At 33.7% G+C, this 13,172-nt stretch overlaps 1 protein-coding gene across 2 annotated transcripts in view; it reads left to right on the top strand.

Annotated features, from left to right (window-relative positions):
• The window catches only part of LOC149482408 (roundabout homolog 2-like), a 55,147-nt gene extending 48,117 nt beyond the window's left edge, over nucleotides 1-7,030 (top strand). For both annotated transcript variants that reach the window (XM_089703705.1, XM_089703704.1), the window contains exons 4-11: nucleotides 128-281; nucleotides 1,336-1,466; nucleotides 1,761-2,033; nucleotides 2,259-3,572; nucleotides 3,685-4,018; nucleotides 4,133-4,305; nucleotides 4,748-5,094; nucleotides 5,180-7,030. In XM_089703705.1, coding sequence (XP_089559831.1) covers nucleotides 128-281; nucleotides 1,336-1,466; nucleotides 1,761-2,033; nucleotides 2,259-3,572; nucleotides 3,685-4,018; nucleotides 4,133-4,305; nucleotides 4,748-5,094; nucleotides 5,180-5,767 — 3,314 coding nt within the window. In that variant the 3' untranslated portion in view covers nucleotides 5,768-7,030. The remainder of the gene's footprint in view (nucleotides 1-127; nucleotides 282-1,335; nucleotides 1,467-1,760; nucleotides 2,034-2,258; nucleotides 3,573-3,684; nucleotides 4,019-4,132; nucleotides 4,306-4,747; nucleotides 5,095-5,179) is intronic.
• Nucleotides 7,031-13,172: the final 6,142 nt, after the last annotated feature.

Raw genomic sequence — 13,172 nt, 5'->3', positions numbered from 1 at the left:
TCTTATATTCATTACCAAGTACTTATATATTACTTTTTGTCTGAGTATCTTATTTAATTTTAGTACGATCACGATAGTGACCGTTATAATATGCCTCAATAAAAATATTCTGTTCTTGATCCTGTAGTTCTTCGAGAAGAATTTCGTTTGGAACCTGTAACTACACAAACAGCACAAGGAGACACTGTGATTCTAGAATGTTCACCACCTCGTGGTTCTCCAGAACCAACGGTATATTGGAAAAAGGACGGTCACATACTTCACTTTGATGGAGACTCGAGGTAAATTAAGTTAATATGTAAATATATGAAACCCCACAAACGTTATGTATCGCATTATGATTCTTTGCTTTGTATTCTGTATTAAATCCTTTGAATTAGTAAAATCAAGGCAATTATTTCCGAATGGAAATATAGTTTATTTTTTTTTTACATATGCTAGTCACTCGATAATTATTAAATAAAAATGGCCAAGAGATCCTGAACTGTTCATAATCATCAATTTGCAAATAATGGAGCATAAAGTTAATCGCTACTAAAATTACAAAGTATAACCACAGCTCTATTAGAAAGTACTACAATATAAAATGAAAGTTACATGCCAGCAAGTTGGTTCGATAAAACACACTTACGTAAAATCGAGGGTATAGTTGCTGAGAGCCCTCAACTGTTAAATGGGATGGCGGAAACGCGATAGTCTTGTGAATCACTGCAAAATTAATTCGTGTAACATCAGACAATAACGTATCGTATAATTTGTTTACGGTGCTTGAATTAAAAAGGGTGTTGAAATTCTTATCGGTGTATTTTAATACTCTTGCGTATTGATAAATTCAGAAATGAGCATTTTAGTTCTAAACTGAAAATTTCGTATGTAAGATTTTTTTATTCTATAATTAATGTTGAAATTGATAAAAATATAAAAGCGATGTGACTTTTTCTGCACACATTCACTCTTTTAACTTTATTTATAAAATCAAATTAAAATCAGTGACCCCACTTTTTCAAACTTATTCAATTTGTTGTCTATGAATTTTTATGATATGCCCAAAGATGCATCTCAAGGCGACGCATGTATATTGAAGCATAAAAATAATTAACATGGGGAGGGTACATCAAAGTTTGAAAGAAGGGGATATTTGAAGAGCTCGACAAGCAATCAAGCAAAAATCTCAATAGTTCTGACTCAGTAGACCCCTTATTAAATGTTAATTTTCTATTGAATAATTCCGCCCTATATTTGAATGACTTTGTTACAATGCGCTTTGTTTACAGTAATGAAAATTAAATGTTTATTGTCTACGATGCTTATTAAAACGTGTAATTATTTGTATAGAATGCATTTAGTGGACGGAGGAAGTCTGGTTATTCAAGATGCCAGACAGACAGATGCTGGGAAGTACCAATGTATCGCAAGGAATGCTGCTGGTACTAGAGAATCTACAACAGCAACGCTAAGAGTTCATAGTGAGTAGTATATCAATAATTACAACGCACAAAAATAATTCGTTATAATAATTACCGTAGACAAGGTGCACTTGGCGATGGTATAATAATATTTACCGACTTCATATTGGTTTTACTAGTTTCAATTTAATTACGGCAGTTATCAAATATGTACACCCATTCACTTGGCTGATTACAAACGGCTATCATTTTACCTTTCATATCAATCAAACGGAAGCCGATCAATAATGCGCTGCCCATAGCAAAACCGTCAAGCGATTGTACCGTGTCACTCAATGAATTCTCATTTCGCAGTTAAACCGTATTGGATAGCGGGGCCCGAAGACGTGGTCGCTCACACCGGTGAGAGCGTGTTGTTTCACTGCAGGGTGGGCGGGGACCCTCTACCTGATGTGTTGTGGAGGACAACCGCCGGCAGTGGGAACATGCCACTCGGCCGCGTCAAACTCTTGGACGATAGAAGCCTGAGGCTTGATGGCGTGGTTTTAGCAGACGAGGGGGAGTACACTTGTGAAGCTGACAATGCAGTCGGAACTGTCAGCGCTACCGGGTATTTGACGGTGTACGGTGAGTGGATGCATTCTTATTTACTCGCTGTGATTACGCGTTTCTTTTATAATTATCGTTATGGGTGTTTTTTGTGCGGAAATTGAATTATTTTTGAAGTTTAGAATGAATCATTGTAAGAATATATACAACTTACTTAAATTAAAAAGAAAATTATTCAAGTAAAATGAATGTAATCATCAATATTATAATTCTTTTCTTATAATTTAAACTTCTTTTTTTTAGATCCGCCATCTGTAACATTAAAACCAAATTCAATTATTGTTGAAAGCGGTTCAAGTGTGACATTTACATGCACTGCCACCGGAAAACCTGAACCAACTCTTTTTTGGAGTTTGGAAGGAAATAGAACAATAATATTTCCCGGCACATCGAAGGATAAATATCACGCATCGCCTGTTATAGACGGGGTGACAACACTAACAATAAACGGAACAAATAAAAATGATAGCGGTAATACAATAGTTTGTTCAGCGGTCAACTTCGCGGGCAGTTCGCTCGTTAGAGGAAAAATAACTGTGACGTCAGACGACGACCGACCACCGCCAATAATAACAAATGGCCCCTCTAATCAAACGTTACCTTTTAAGTCCGAAGCCGAATTCCCCTGTAAAGCTATAGGTACACCTGAGCCAATCATTGCATGGTATTTCGAAGGGGAAGCATTAATACAAAACCATAGAAGATATATTTCCAATGATGGTACATTAGTCATAAAAGATTTGGGTAGGACTGATAATGGAACTTATACATGTGTGGCCTCGTCACCACATGGCAAATATGTTTGGAGTGGAGTTTTGACTGTAGATAATCCCAAAAATCCAAATATTAATTTCTTTAGAGCAGCTGATGTATCAGCTTTACCAGGTCCTCCTACAAAACCGCACGTACATAATGTAACAAACAACAGTGTAATTTTAACATGGAATCAAAATAACAAAATTGGGTCATCCTCCATTCTTGGATATCAAGTTGAAGTATTCTCTAGGGAGACACTATCAGGAAGTAATACACCGAGAAACTCAAGAGGCTGGGTTGCTGTTGCTAAGAAAATATATCAAACCCATTACGTAGTTAGATCGTTGATTCCTGGAGTAACATATATGTTCATAGTTAGAGCTGAAAATTCTCACGGCTTGTCTGGACCGAGTCCTATTTCAGATGCTGTGACATTAGGGGAAGATGTATCCATATGGGATAATGGTCCATATTCAAATAATACTGAATATAGAAAAAATATCATGACTGATAGCATAGTTGAACTCAGAGAAGCAACTGCTATAGACGCTACAACAATAAAACTTATGTGGGCAGTACTAAATTTCTTTTACTTGGAAGGGTTATTCATATACTACAGACCCTTAGATAATTCAACGACTGAATATGATATGAAAACTATTTTACATTCCAATGATGTATCGGGATACGAAATTACGTCGTTACGAAAATATATGCGGTACGAATTTTTTCTCGTGCCATTCTATAAGAAATTTGAAGGAAAACCCTCAAATTCAAAAGTAGCTCAAACATTGGACGATGGTAAATATATTTCATTATTTTATAAGTATATTTCATTTGACTAACATGTTTTTTTTAATTTATTATGTTGTTTTAAAAAAAATCATACCTACATTTCACGTTTTATTTTCAGTGCCGGATGGTCCTCCAACAAATATAGAAATGTTCATTGTCAATATGACTACGGTTCACTTGAAATGGCAACCTCCCGAATTTCACTTACAAAACGGCGTTATTACTGGTTACAATGTGGTGGTTAATTGGCTGGATATACCCGCGAATAAGTCAATGATCGCAATTAACACCACCGTTCATCAAGCGACCAGTCTCATTATGACAAATTTGACGTCAGGAGTCAGTTATTCGGTGCAGATCGCAGCAGAAACTATTGTTGGATTGGGACCTTTTAGCCAAAAAGTATATCTCAATATTGATTCAAGAACAATTGGATTAGATCCTTTGTCAAGGTATAATTATTTTTAATGTTATAAATACGTCTGTATGATAGAACTGTAAAAATAAAAATGTATTTTCGCGTATTCTCGTCTATCAAAAGCTACAATACTTTTATTCTGTTGCAGATATCCTAACAACGGAGAAGTATCTATTGTTGCGGGAGACTTTGTACTTGAGTCATGGTTTTATTTTTTAATTGGAGCTATCGTGCTTTTCAAAGTTATAATGGTTGCTGGAATCATCTACATTCGTAAAAATAACATTTTTGCGAAAAAATCTGCGCTTCCCAATATATACGGTTGGTATTGAAAATTCGAGTGTTTAAATTGTATAAGATGCAAAAATAATACAGAAACAAAGGCTTATCTCGGAGTGCTTACATTTTTTCCCTAGGATCAGAATTTCAGAATTAAAAACATTCCTCGGGTGTCGTGGGGTGGTAAGGGTGCGAGCGTTTGTTTGATGGAGGCTTTGCCATGCGAGGCGGGAGGGTGCTAGATTACTTTCGAGTTGAAAGGTAGCACGAGCCCTCTCACTAGCGCAGTGGATCTCTTTCACTTTGCATTCACATTCTAGGCACAAAGAAATGATACAAATCCGGAAATAAAGACCCAACAAATGTAAATGTTTTTGTTTCCTTTCAAATGATTCGTAAACACTTTTGGCATTTAATTCCTGCAATATCATAACTCTTTATGTATATTACATTTAAATAATGGACAACATAACTTTTGTTTTAGATTCTAATGGAACAAGTTTGGTGACACAAATGAATATAAAAGCAGCAGTTTCACTGTCTCATCCATTAAGTAGCTGCTATAATAAAAATACAGTAACTAAAACTGAGTCATTATTGTGGATGGAGAATCAGCCTGGTATATGCATGTCGACAAATCAATCCAATCAAAGCAAAGATAAGACAAACTCCGAATACGATAAGGTTGCTCATCCTCTGCCAGAGTATGCAGAGGTCACAGCATCCAGAGTTAATGGGAATGAATGGAATACGAGCAAAACTGCTACATCTCCTGCCGCATATGCTTCCGTGACACTTGTAACTAATACGAGACAATGTGTTAGTTCTTTGGTAAGTTCAATTTAACTATTATATTTTCACTCTGCATAATGGCTTCACTAGGATATCGTTTTAATGTAAAATTTTATTTCAACAGGGCTGGTTTCCACCGGGTGGAAAGAATGTCGATAACTTCGATTCCCGCTACGCTCCTGATGAAGAACTTTATCCAGCTAGTAACGGAGGTTACTATAACAGAAACGTATACAGCGAAAAATACTTCCAAGGGCACCCTAATGTGCTTAAATTTTATGACATACCTGCCTTAGAAAAAACACAAAAGGCTCAAATACGATACAATCAGAGCCTTGAAGATCGAAAGAGCGATAAGAACGTAAACATCGATGTTACGCAATCCTTGATTGGTCGAACGTACGGAATCAATTCAAGGAAGAATTCTGAATCAGAATCGACGTATAGAGCGTTCGGCGAGGATGAATCCGACGATGAGAATTATGCGGAAGACAATGGTTACGATGAATTGCAGGCAATGCAGCCACAGAAACAGCGACCTAAACATCAATATGAAAGGCCTAATTTCGACAACGATGGGACGAGGACTCTATCAAGATTTACTTCGTTCAGGCATGCCCAGAATGTTTTGAATGGTGTGACGCAGTCGTCTCTCGCGTCCACTCACTCTGCCCCGACGTCACACCCACGAGTGGACTCAGTGACGCGGTAGTATCACGCTTTGCCGGTTTTCGGCGACTTGTGCCAAACAGACGTGTAACCGACGACGAACAATGTTATAAGTGAACACGGTTAAAAGCTAACACGGTTCTTCCTTACGATTATATGAACTCTTGATTTTCCGTCGGTTTTCAGACATATTGTGCAGAAGTGATATGTGTATTAAAGACTGTTATTACGCGTTTCTTTGGCCTACTATTAAACTTGTGGCACTAATTTAATATTACTAAAAATCTTATAGAATTATTTATATTTCATGGAACTTTAACTAGTCTATTGTTATGTATATCCTGTGTACATAATTTTGTAAATAGTGTAAATATAAATTAATTATTAATATTATTAAAAAAAAACGTTTATTGGACTATTATGGGGATTGATCAAATTTATGTGTCCGTCTGTATATCAATAAACGAATTTGTAACCGTATATATCATTAGATTAGGACTTCGTTAGACACTGGAAAATTGAACGCTTGGCAATAATTTGAGGTAACATAATATTACTAGTGTAAATATAGACATGAATATTGAATACTATAGAGGCAGACCTTTCACAAACAGTAGCTGTAGCTAGAAAGCGAATAAAGTGTGACTAGACTAAAAGTGAAGGTAGTTTGAAATTATACACAAGTATTAGTGCAGTTAGGGTTTCAAATGTTAAAATATACCTTATGATAAAGCACAAATTGACTTGATATTAGATTACTTCGTAATATATTTTGTTGATAGCTAGCGATACTCGATTTAGTTTTATTTAATGTGCCATAAGATTTCCTGGATAAGAACATAGTAACATTCGAGTTGTGAAAAAAATTCAAATGATGCTTTTACAAAAAGATGTTTAAATCTACGTAAGTTAATGTGATATGAGTTATATTATAATCACTTGTTATAAAAACAAATAGCACGATTTGTATTGCATATCATGTATTTAGGTATTAATAAATAATGAAGTGTTAATAACATAGGCTTTGAGATTTATTATTTATCTTATTATGACTAAGCCTATCAAAATTTAAAAGCAACTGCCTATTAATGTATTATTTAAGTTTTTTGCATTTGTTTGTATCCAATTAAAGGTCTGAAGACGCCATTTGAGAACTGGCTTTGAAGAAATTAACTAAAAAGTATTATTAATTAAGAAGGTAATTTTTATGAATACTCAATGCTATTTCAATGTTCTTTCCATTATTCATATTTTGGATAAATGATGCCAAACTAAAAATACGTTATCAGTATTTTAAAAATAAAGGCGAAGCTTTTGTCATATTTCTTTGTCCTTCAGTTATAATTTTTAATTAAACTGATACCAGTTTAATTATCAAGATATCATAAAGTCCAATGCTAATCATTAAAAAGTATTTATAATTTTATCATCCTTATCTTGATTTTGATTAGAAAAGCTTCAAATTTGATGGTCATTAATGTATATTTAAAAAGTCAATTAGACAACTGTTGTACCTACGGTTAAAATGATACATTTAAACAAAAAACTTGCACCGTGTAAAGCATTTTATTACAATAAAACAACACATTTCCTCAATATAAACTGCTTAAAGTTGACTTTCAACATGTCTTTAAAGAAGCTATTGACTAAAAAAACAATAAATAATATTTAGACTCACTATGGACTGAATAATTTCATTGATTTTCTATTGTACAGCAAATAATAATATTAACAAGAACTGTTGCTTTCTTATAGAGAATAGACTTTTCAAGACTCACTGTTAAGAAATTATTCTTCTAGTTCCTATTCTCATGAAACATTGAATAAATGTAGATATCAATTTATTTATTTCATGTAAAATATACTTTAAAATAGACCTCTATACATCACAGACTATGGCCTATTTACTATTAGCATCATTATTTATCGTGTAAAAAGCACTTCAAATATATTCAAGCGTATAAGTTTATTATTTGTATGAAAATTTTGAAAGTAAATTAGATTTTTTTTAATTCAAGGTATGATTTTTAAAGTATTTCGAATATGTAATTGGTAAGCAAAGTTCATCATTTACCATCGAATCGTTTAATAAATACCGTGTTCAAATACTTTATTCAAATACCATTGTTTATTTATTTATTTACCATTGTGTATAAAATACGAAAGCTAAAAGGAATTCAACTAACATTTACTTTTGTGTATGTTCATAGAAATATACGAAACACTTGGCTATTGGATATTTTTTATGCAGTAGGTACGCAGTGTTTTTTATTTACAGGAACACAGAAAAGCGAATTCGTGGTTATTTATTTACGATTTTGTGTATGAAAAATCCATAATTGCAAACTATAATCTAATACTATCTATGTACGTATTGGAATATAATATTATGCAGTTTTTGGTGGAATTTGAGATTTCAAAACGTTTGTTTTAAAATATATAATAATTGAAATTAAACCCAATTAAAAAGGTATTCATTTTTTCTATGATTGGGTTGATAACAGTTATTATCTATTTAAACTACTTAAATTGAACATACTATTTAATTCCAAAGTATGGGAGATTTTTGTGTGATTTTTTTGTAAAGGCCTATTTGATTTTATAAAATTATGACGAAATAGGATCAACACAATAATGTCGACTTAAATGGATTTTAATTTTGTATTTGTCTATACAAACCTATTTTTTAATAAAATAATTTAATTACTATACTCTCTTTTATTTTACCTTCCTTAAAATAAGTAGGAGTTATGTAAGTACCTAAGTCTAAGCACAAAATATTCTAGTAAAATTCAACTTATTTATAATAATATCATTTTATTCTTCTCAAAGTTGCTAAAATAAACCCATTGATCTCGTATCTATTTCCATACTATTAGGTACTACAATGTCAAAAGCTCCTCTCGGAGTGAACCTCAAATATTATGCATATTCTTCTTATATATAAAAATGAATCGCAAAATGTGTTGGTAAGCGCATAACTCGAGAACGGCTTTCGATAATTCTTTTTTTATTATATTCCTTGAAGTACGAGGATGGTTTTTATGTAGAGAAAACGTAAATATGTACCACGGGCGAAGCCGGGGCGGACCGCTAGTCTATAATATAAAAATGAATCCCAAAATGTGTTGGTAAGCGCATAACTTGAGAACGGCTGAACCGATTTCGATAATTCTTTTTTTATTATATTCCTTAAAGTACGAGGATGGTTCTTATGTAGAGAAAACGTAAATATGTTCGCCGTATCTTCGCCACGGGCGAAGCCGGGGCGGACCGCTAGTTTGAAATAGAATAAAATGTACATTTAAAAGGTAGTTTTATAAATACAATTAATGTTTTATTAAAAATTCCTCTTGTTTTCATTTTTGTAACGCCTGCATGTTAAAAATTCATTACAAAATGTTAACTCCCTTTTTCATTAAATAAACAAAGGATTGAACTTTGAGTTCAACAGCATTGAATGCACGGGATAGTCAGGGATAAATAAATTAAATCAACGTATGCAGTTTCCTTTCGTATTGTCAACATTTTCAATTTACGAGTCAGCAATTCATACACGAAATCTCGACTCAACACCCATCGTAAGTACGTTATTGGCGGGTATTTAGCAGCGGGTTGTGGTCCGGCCGGTTTGTCTGTGACTGCGTGATAACAGCGTATTCATCCCGAATTAAAGCATACACGGATATACATGCCGAATGTCGGTGCCATTCGCTTTGTCTTCCTAACGTGTACCAGAGATTTTGCAGTTCGAATGTCGCAGCCGGATTAATCGAACATTCACGTCCGATACGTACATCACGCGCGGAATTTTTGCACAAAATTCATTTCAGTCCGGTTTTAAAACAGAGTGGGATATGGCGAGCGTATCTACGAGTGCGTCAAACTTTTTGCCATGAACTGAACGCATGAAATACAAGTTTTCTCTCCGCCGAACGTGCGGTAAGCGAGAGGCCGCGGTCGCCTCGGGTATCATTTTAATTTTCCGCCAGTATGGAATTTTACACGAGCTGAATGAACCATCAATTTTAATGAGCTTTAAAGTTAACTGATCAACGGTCTCGGTGGTGTGCCTGCCAACGGAAATATTTCTTCCGTAGTAATTATACGTTAAGTATTATATAGTGCAAACATTTTACAATAGCGCTATTAAAGTTTATAAAGTAATAGATGAGGTAGGGAATTTTAAATATATCCACGTAGGTATTGCTGGCTTAATAAAGTTTTGAATTAAAAAGGTTTTAAAAGGATTCCTCATATCCACTCACGGCCGGTGAGGGATATAATTCAATTTAGAATTAATTGCTTGATTAAGTTGTGTCCGCGTCATCGAGGGGTGTTTTGTTCCGGCGAAATATGATTTCGATCAAGGTGTCGAGTTTTACAGGTCAATTTCGGTAATGGGTGTAATATTTTAGCATAGGCGCTCACGCTTGCTCGGCTTAATTTGAATTGACGTTTATTTTGTTATTATGTACGTGTGATTTTTCACATTCGACTGTTGTTCCAAAAACTTCAATTGCAAATTTCAATGTTGCGGTATATTTTATACAGCTTTTAAAAAGAGCGTTCAATTCAGACAAAATGTTTAAAGGTAACAAAACAAAAATTTCGTTACAAAATAAATCCATCCGCATAATGCACAGCATTCTACATTTATAAGAACCGCTAATTACCTACTTAAAATTGTACACGCCCGTGTCTAATTAGGAAAACATAAAACGAATATAAAATTCTTCTCCATGTAGGAAAAGGCTGGATAATATACGGCCGCCCTTAAACCCAAAGTGCCCTTAATACTGTGCTTAAGTGGGCGAGCTACAGAGATGTTCAGAGGCTTTTCGGCCCCAACACTTCTAAGCCTTTTAATATCGTGCCCTTGTAGGCTCGCCTCTCATCGGATCTCTTTCATATCGTTACTTTACTTCTTTAATAGCATTCACGGCTAAAACTATTAAGTGTTCACTTCGCTGAACGTAATTGCTGTACTTGTTTGCTTTGAAATTATTCGAATTGAAACTGCTTTCAGTTTCATTATGTAACGTTCTAGTAAATCGTTCCTAGATATGTATCTAGTGCGTTTATGTAGCTTGTTCTTTGTTTGAAAATTGAAATACAATTAAGTATAATGCAAGAAAAATATATCTCATTTATAAATTGAAGAGTTAACTTGATGGAAGAATTAAACATACCTTATAATTTTAAATTTAATATGTTCTGAATAATACACTATGAAAGGAGCAAAAAACATCTATCTTACAACAAAATTGTTAACTACATACTTTCAAAGTGAAAATTAAATGAAAAATAACTTTCAAATGAAATGAATAGTTCTCATAGGGTTAGCAAAAGTAAATTAATTACCGATAAGCACGTGTAATACAGACAAACGTGATTCTGCATAATTCACTCAAACGTCGGGGTCACTGTTACATCCAACGTCCTTATAAACTACAGCGATGATTGCCCAAATTTAATTAAGGCGATGCAACCCTTTGGATAGCGGAATGGGCTGTAAAGTTAGAATGGCAGTCGGCACATGGGCTCGGAGTTTTGTAATTTTATTAATGATGTAATAACAGTTCTGCCAGTCGCATGTGTGTCGTGAGCGATAGTGAAGTCGTTAGTTCGGACGGGTTAATATTGGAGGGTCGGATTGGGGATTATCTATGGGATCCTGGTATCCTGGTATCGCTAGTGCTATGAAAGTTATGATCCTATTGAATATGTATAAACAATAATGTATGTTTCGCAAACTATATGGCACGTGAGAGGAGCTTTCTGTGATTTGATTACCTGGAATGATTACAATTCACTAAAAATTATTTAGGTACTATTTTTGTAGCTTTGATACAAACATAAACAGATAAAATTCAAGACTTGAGATAACATTTAATTAAGAGTAGACATTTAAATAATTATTCGAGATAAATATAAAACAAATCATTTCCAATCGATTAATAGTTAGTTATATTAATATGTAGAGACCTACAACTCTATCAAAAAACGTCACAACGTAAATTCACATAATATTATAGTCAACTTAATGTATGAAAATATTCAAATTTCAAAATTCGCTGGCATATTAAAACGCTATCCATTCAAGAGTACTCCTATTATTGACGTCTCTTAAGCCCAACAATCTTTCAAGAGTTTAAAGGTCAATAAAAACATCTTGATGCAACCGTGCATGATATATAACCTCTTTATAGTATGATATAACATACGATCAAAGTGCTATAAAATATTTCACGGGCGACAATAGCGTGTTTCATGCACGTTTCTAATAAATAGAAACGTGCAGTCATACGTAACGCTGGCTTCTAATGAGGCAAGGCTGTCACAATAGCCCCCTTCGCTATGACATCTAGACACGAAAGTACGACGAAATTTTCATAAGACCCCCATTTATAGTAATCAGGGATATACGTCACTTGTGTTGTAATTAATTAACTATAAGAATACACATCGCATTATTAAGCTTAATCGAGTTATGTCGAAGTTTGTATTATTTGACGAACATGGTAATCAATGACGCCCATATTTTTAGTGACTTATGTTTATTTATTGAAAATGAGACACTCTATGGTAGGTAATATATTTCATAAATAAATACTTAAATGATTTTAATTAAAATATTATTTTCTGGACGAGAATTTGTGAAAGCAAATAGGCTGGTACATGTAGTGTTTATATTATTTTACAATCAAGACCAAAACCAACATTATTATCGCATCTATCATACAATGAACCCTTAGCTCTATCTACCATCTAACTCATAGTAGGTACACGCGTACTTAGTGCATTAACAAAGGAACTTAAAACAACTACGAAAATGGACGATGTCGCTTAAAGATAAGTGCCACAATCCATCATTGCATTAGAGGGGACGCAATATTTATTGATTTTCACCAATTTTGTACCGAACAACCGGCCACTTGTTTTTATGGCTTGCTAAAGGGATTTTTACTAGTAATAATCGAGTTAACTTTGCATGCGTAGCTGGGTTTAAAACGCATTGTAGATTCCATTTCAGTCTGCTCTCAGCTTGTTTGTATATTTTTCTGCAAACAATGAACTGCCCTTAAATCTGAGTCTAAAATAATATATTGCAGACAATTTATATTTTATTTTGTATGTTCTATATTAAAATAAGCTGATCACATTTTTTTTATTTTACGTTTATTATTCCACGATCGGGTTTATGGATATTATTGTGTAATGATTTATATCAATCCTGGCTGAAGTACAAACAGTAAATTCTGGCAGTAGTTATAATAAGCCCTTGTCAAACATCCTTTGTTAAAAGTCACCAAAATAAGGCACAGATTTTAGTTTCAAATTCTGTAAATTGGTGCTAGAGTTAGTTACCTATAGGTATTCCAAATATGTATTATAAAATGTGTACAAATTGAGTATATTATGCATTTATAGATATACATTTGGAT

This window comes from Colias philodice, chromosome 15, assembly GCF_061535455.1.
Source record: "Colias philodice isolate Cphi_HAF_F1 chromosome 15, ilColPhil1 Martin Lab GWU primary, whole genome shotgun sequence".
Classification (NCBI taxonomy): domain Eukaryota; kingdom Metazoa; phylum Arthropoda; class Insecta; order Lepidoptera; family Pieridae; genus Colias; species Colias philodice.
The sequence above is the reverse complement of the archived record's forward strand: the minus strand, read 5'-3'. Positions and strand labels throughout refer to the sequence as shown.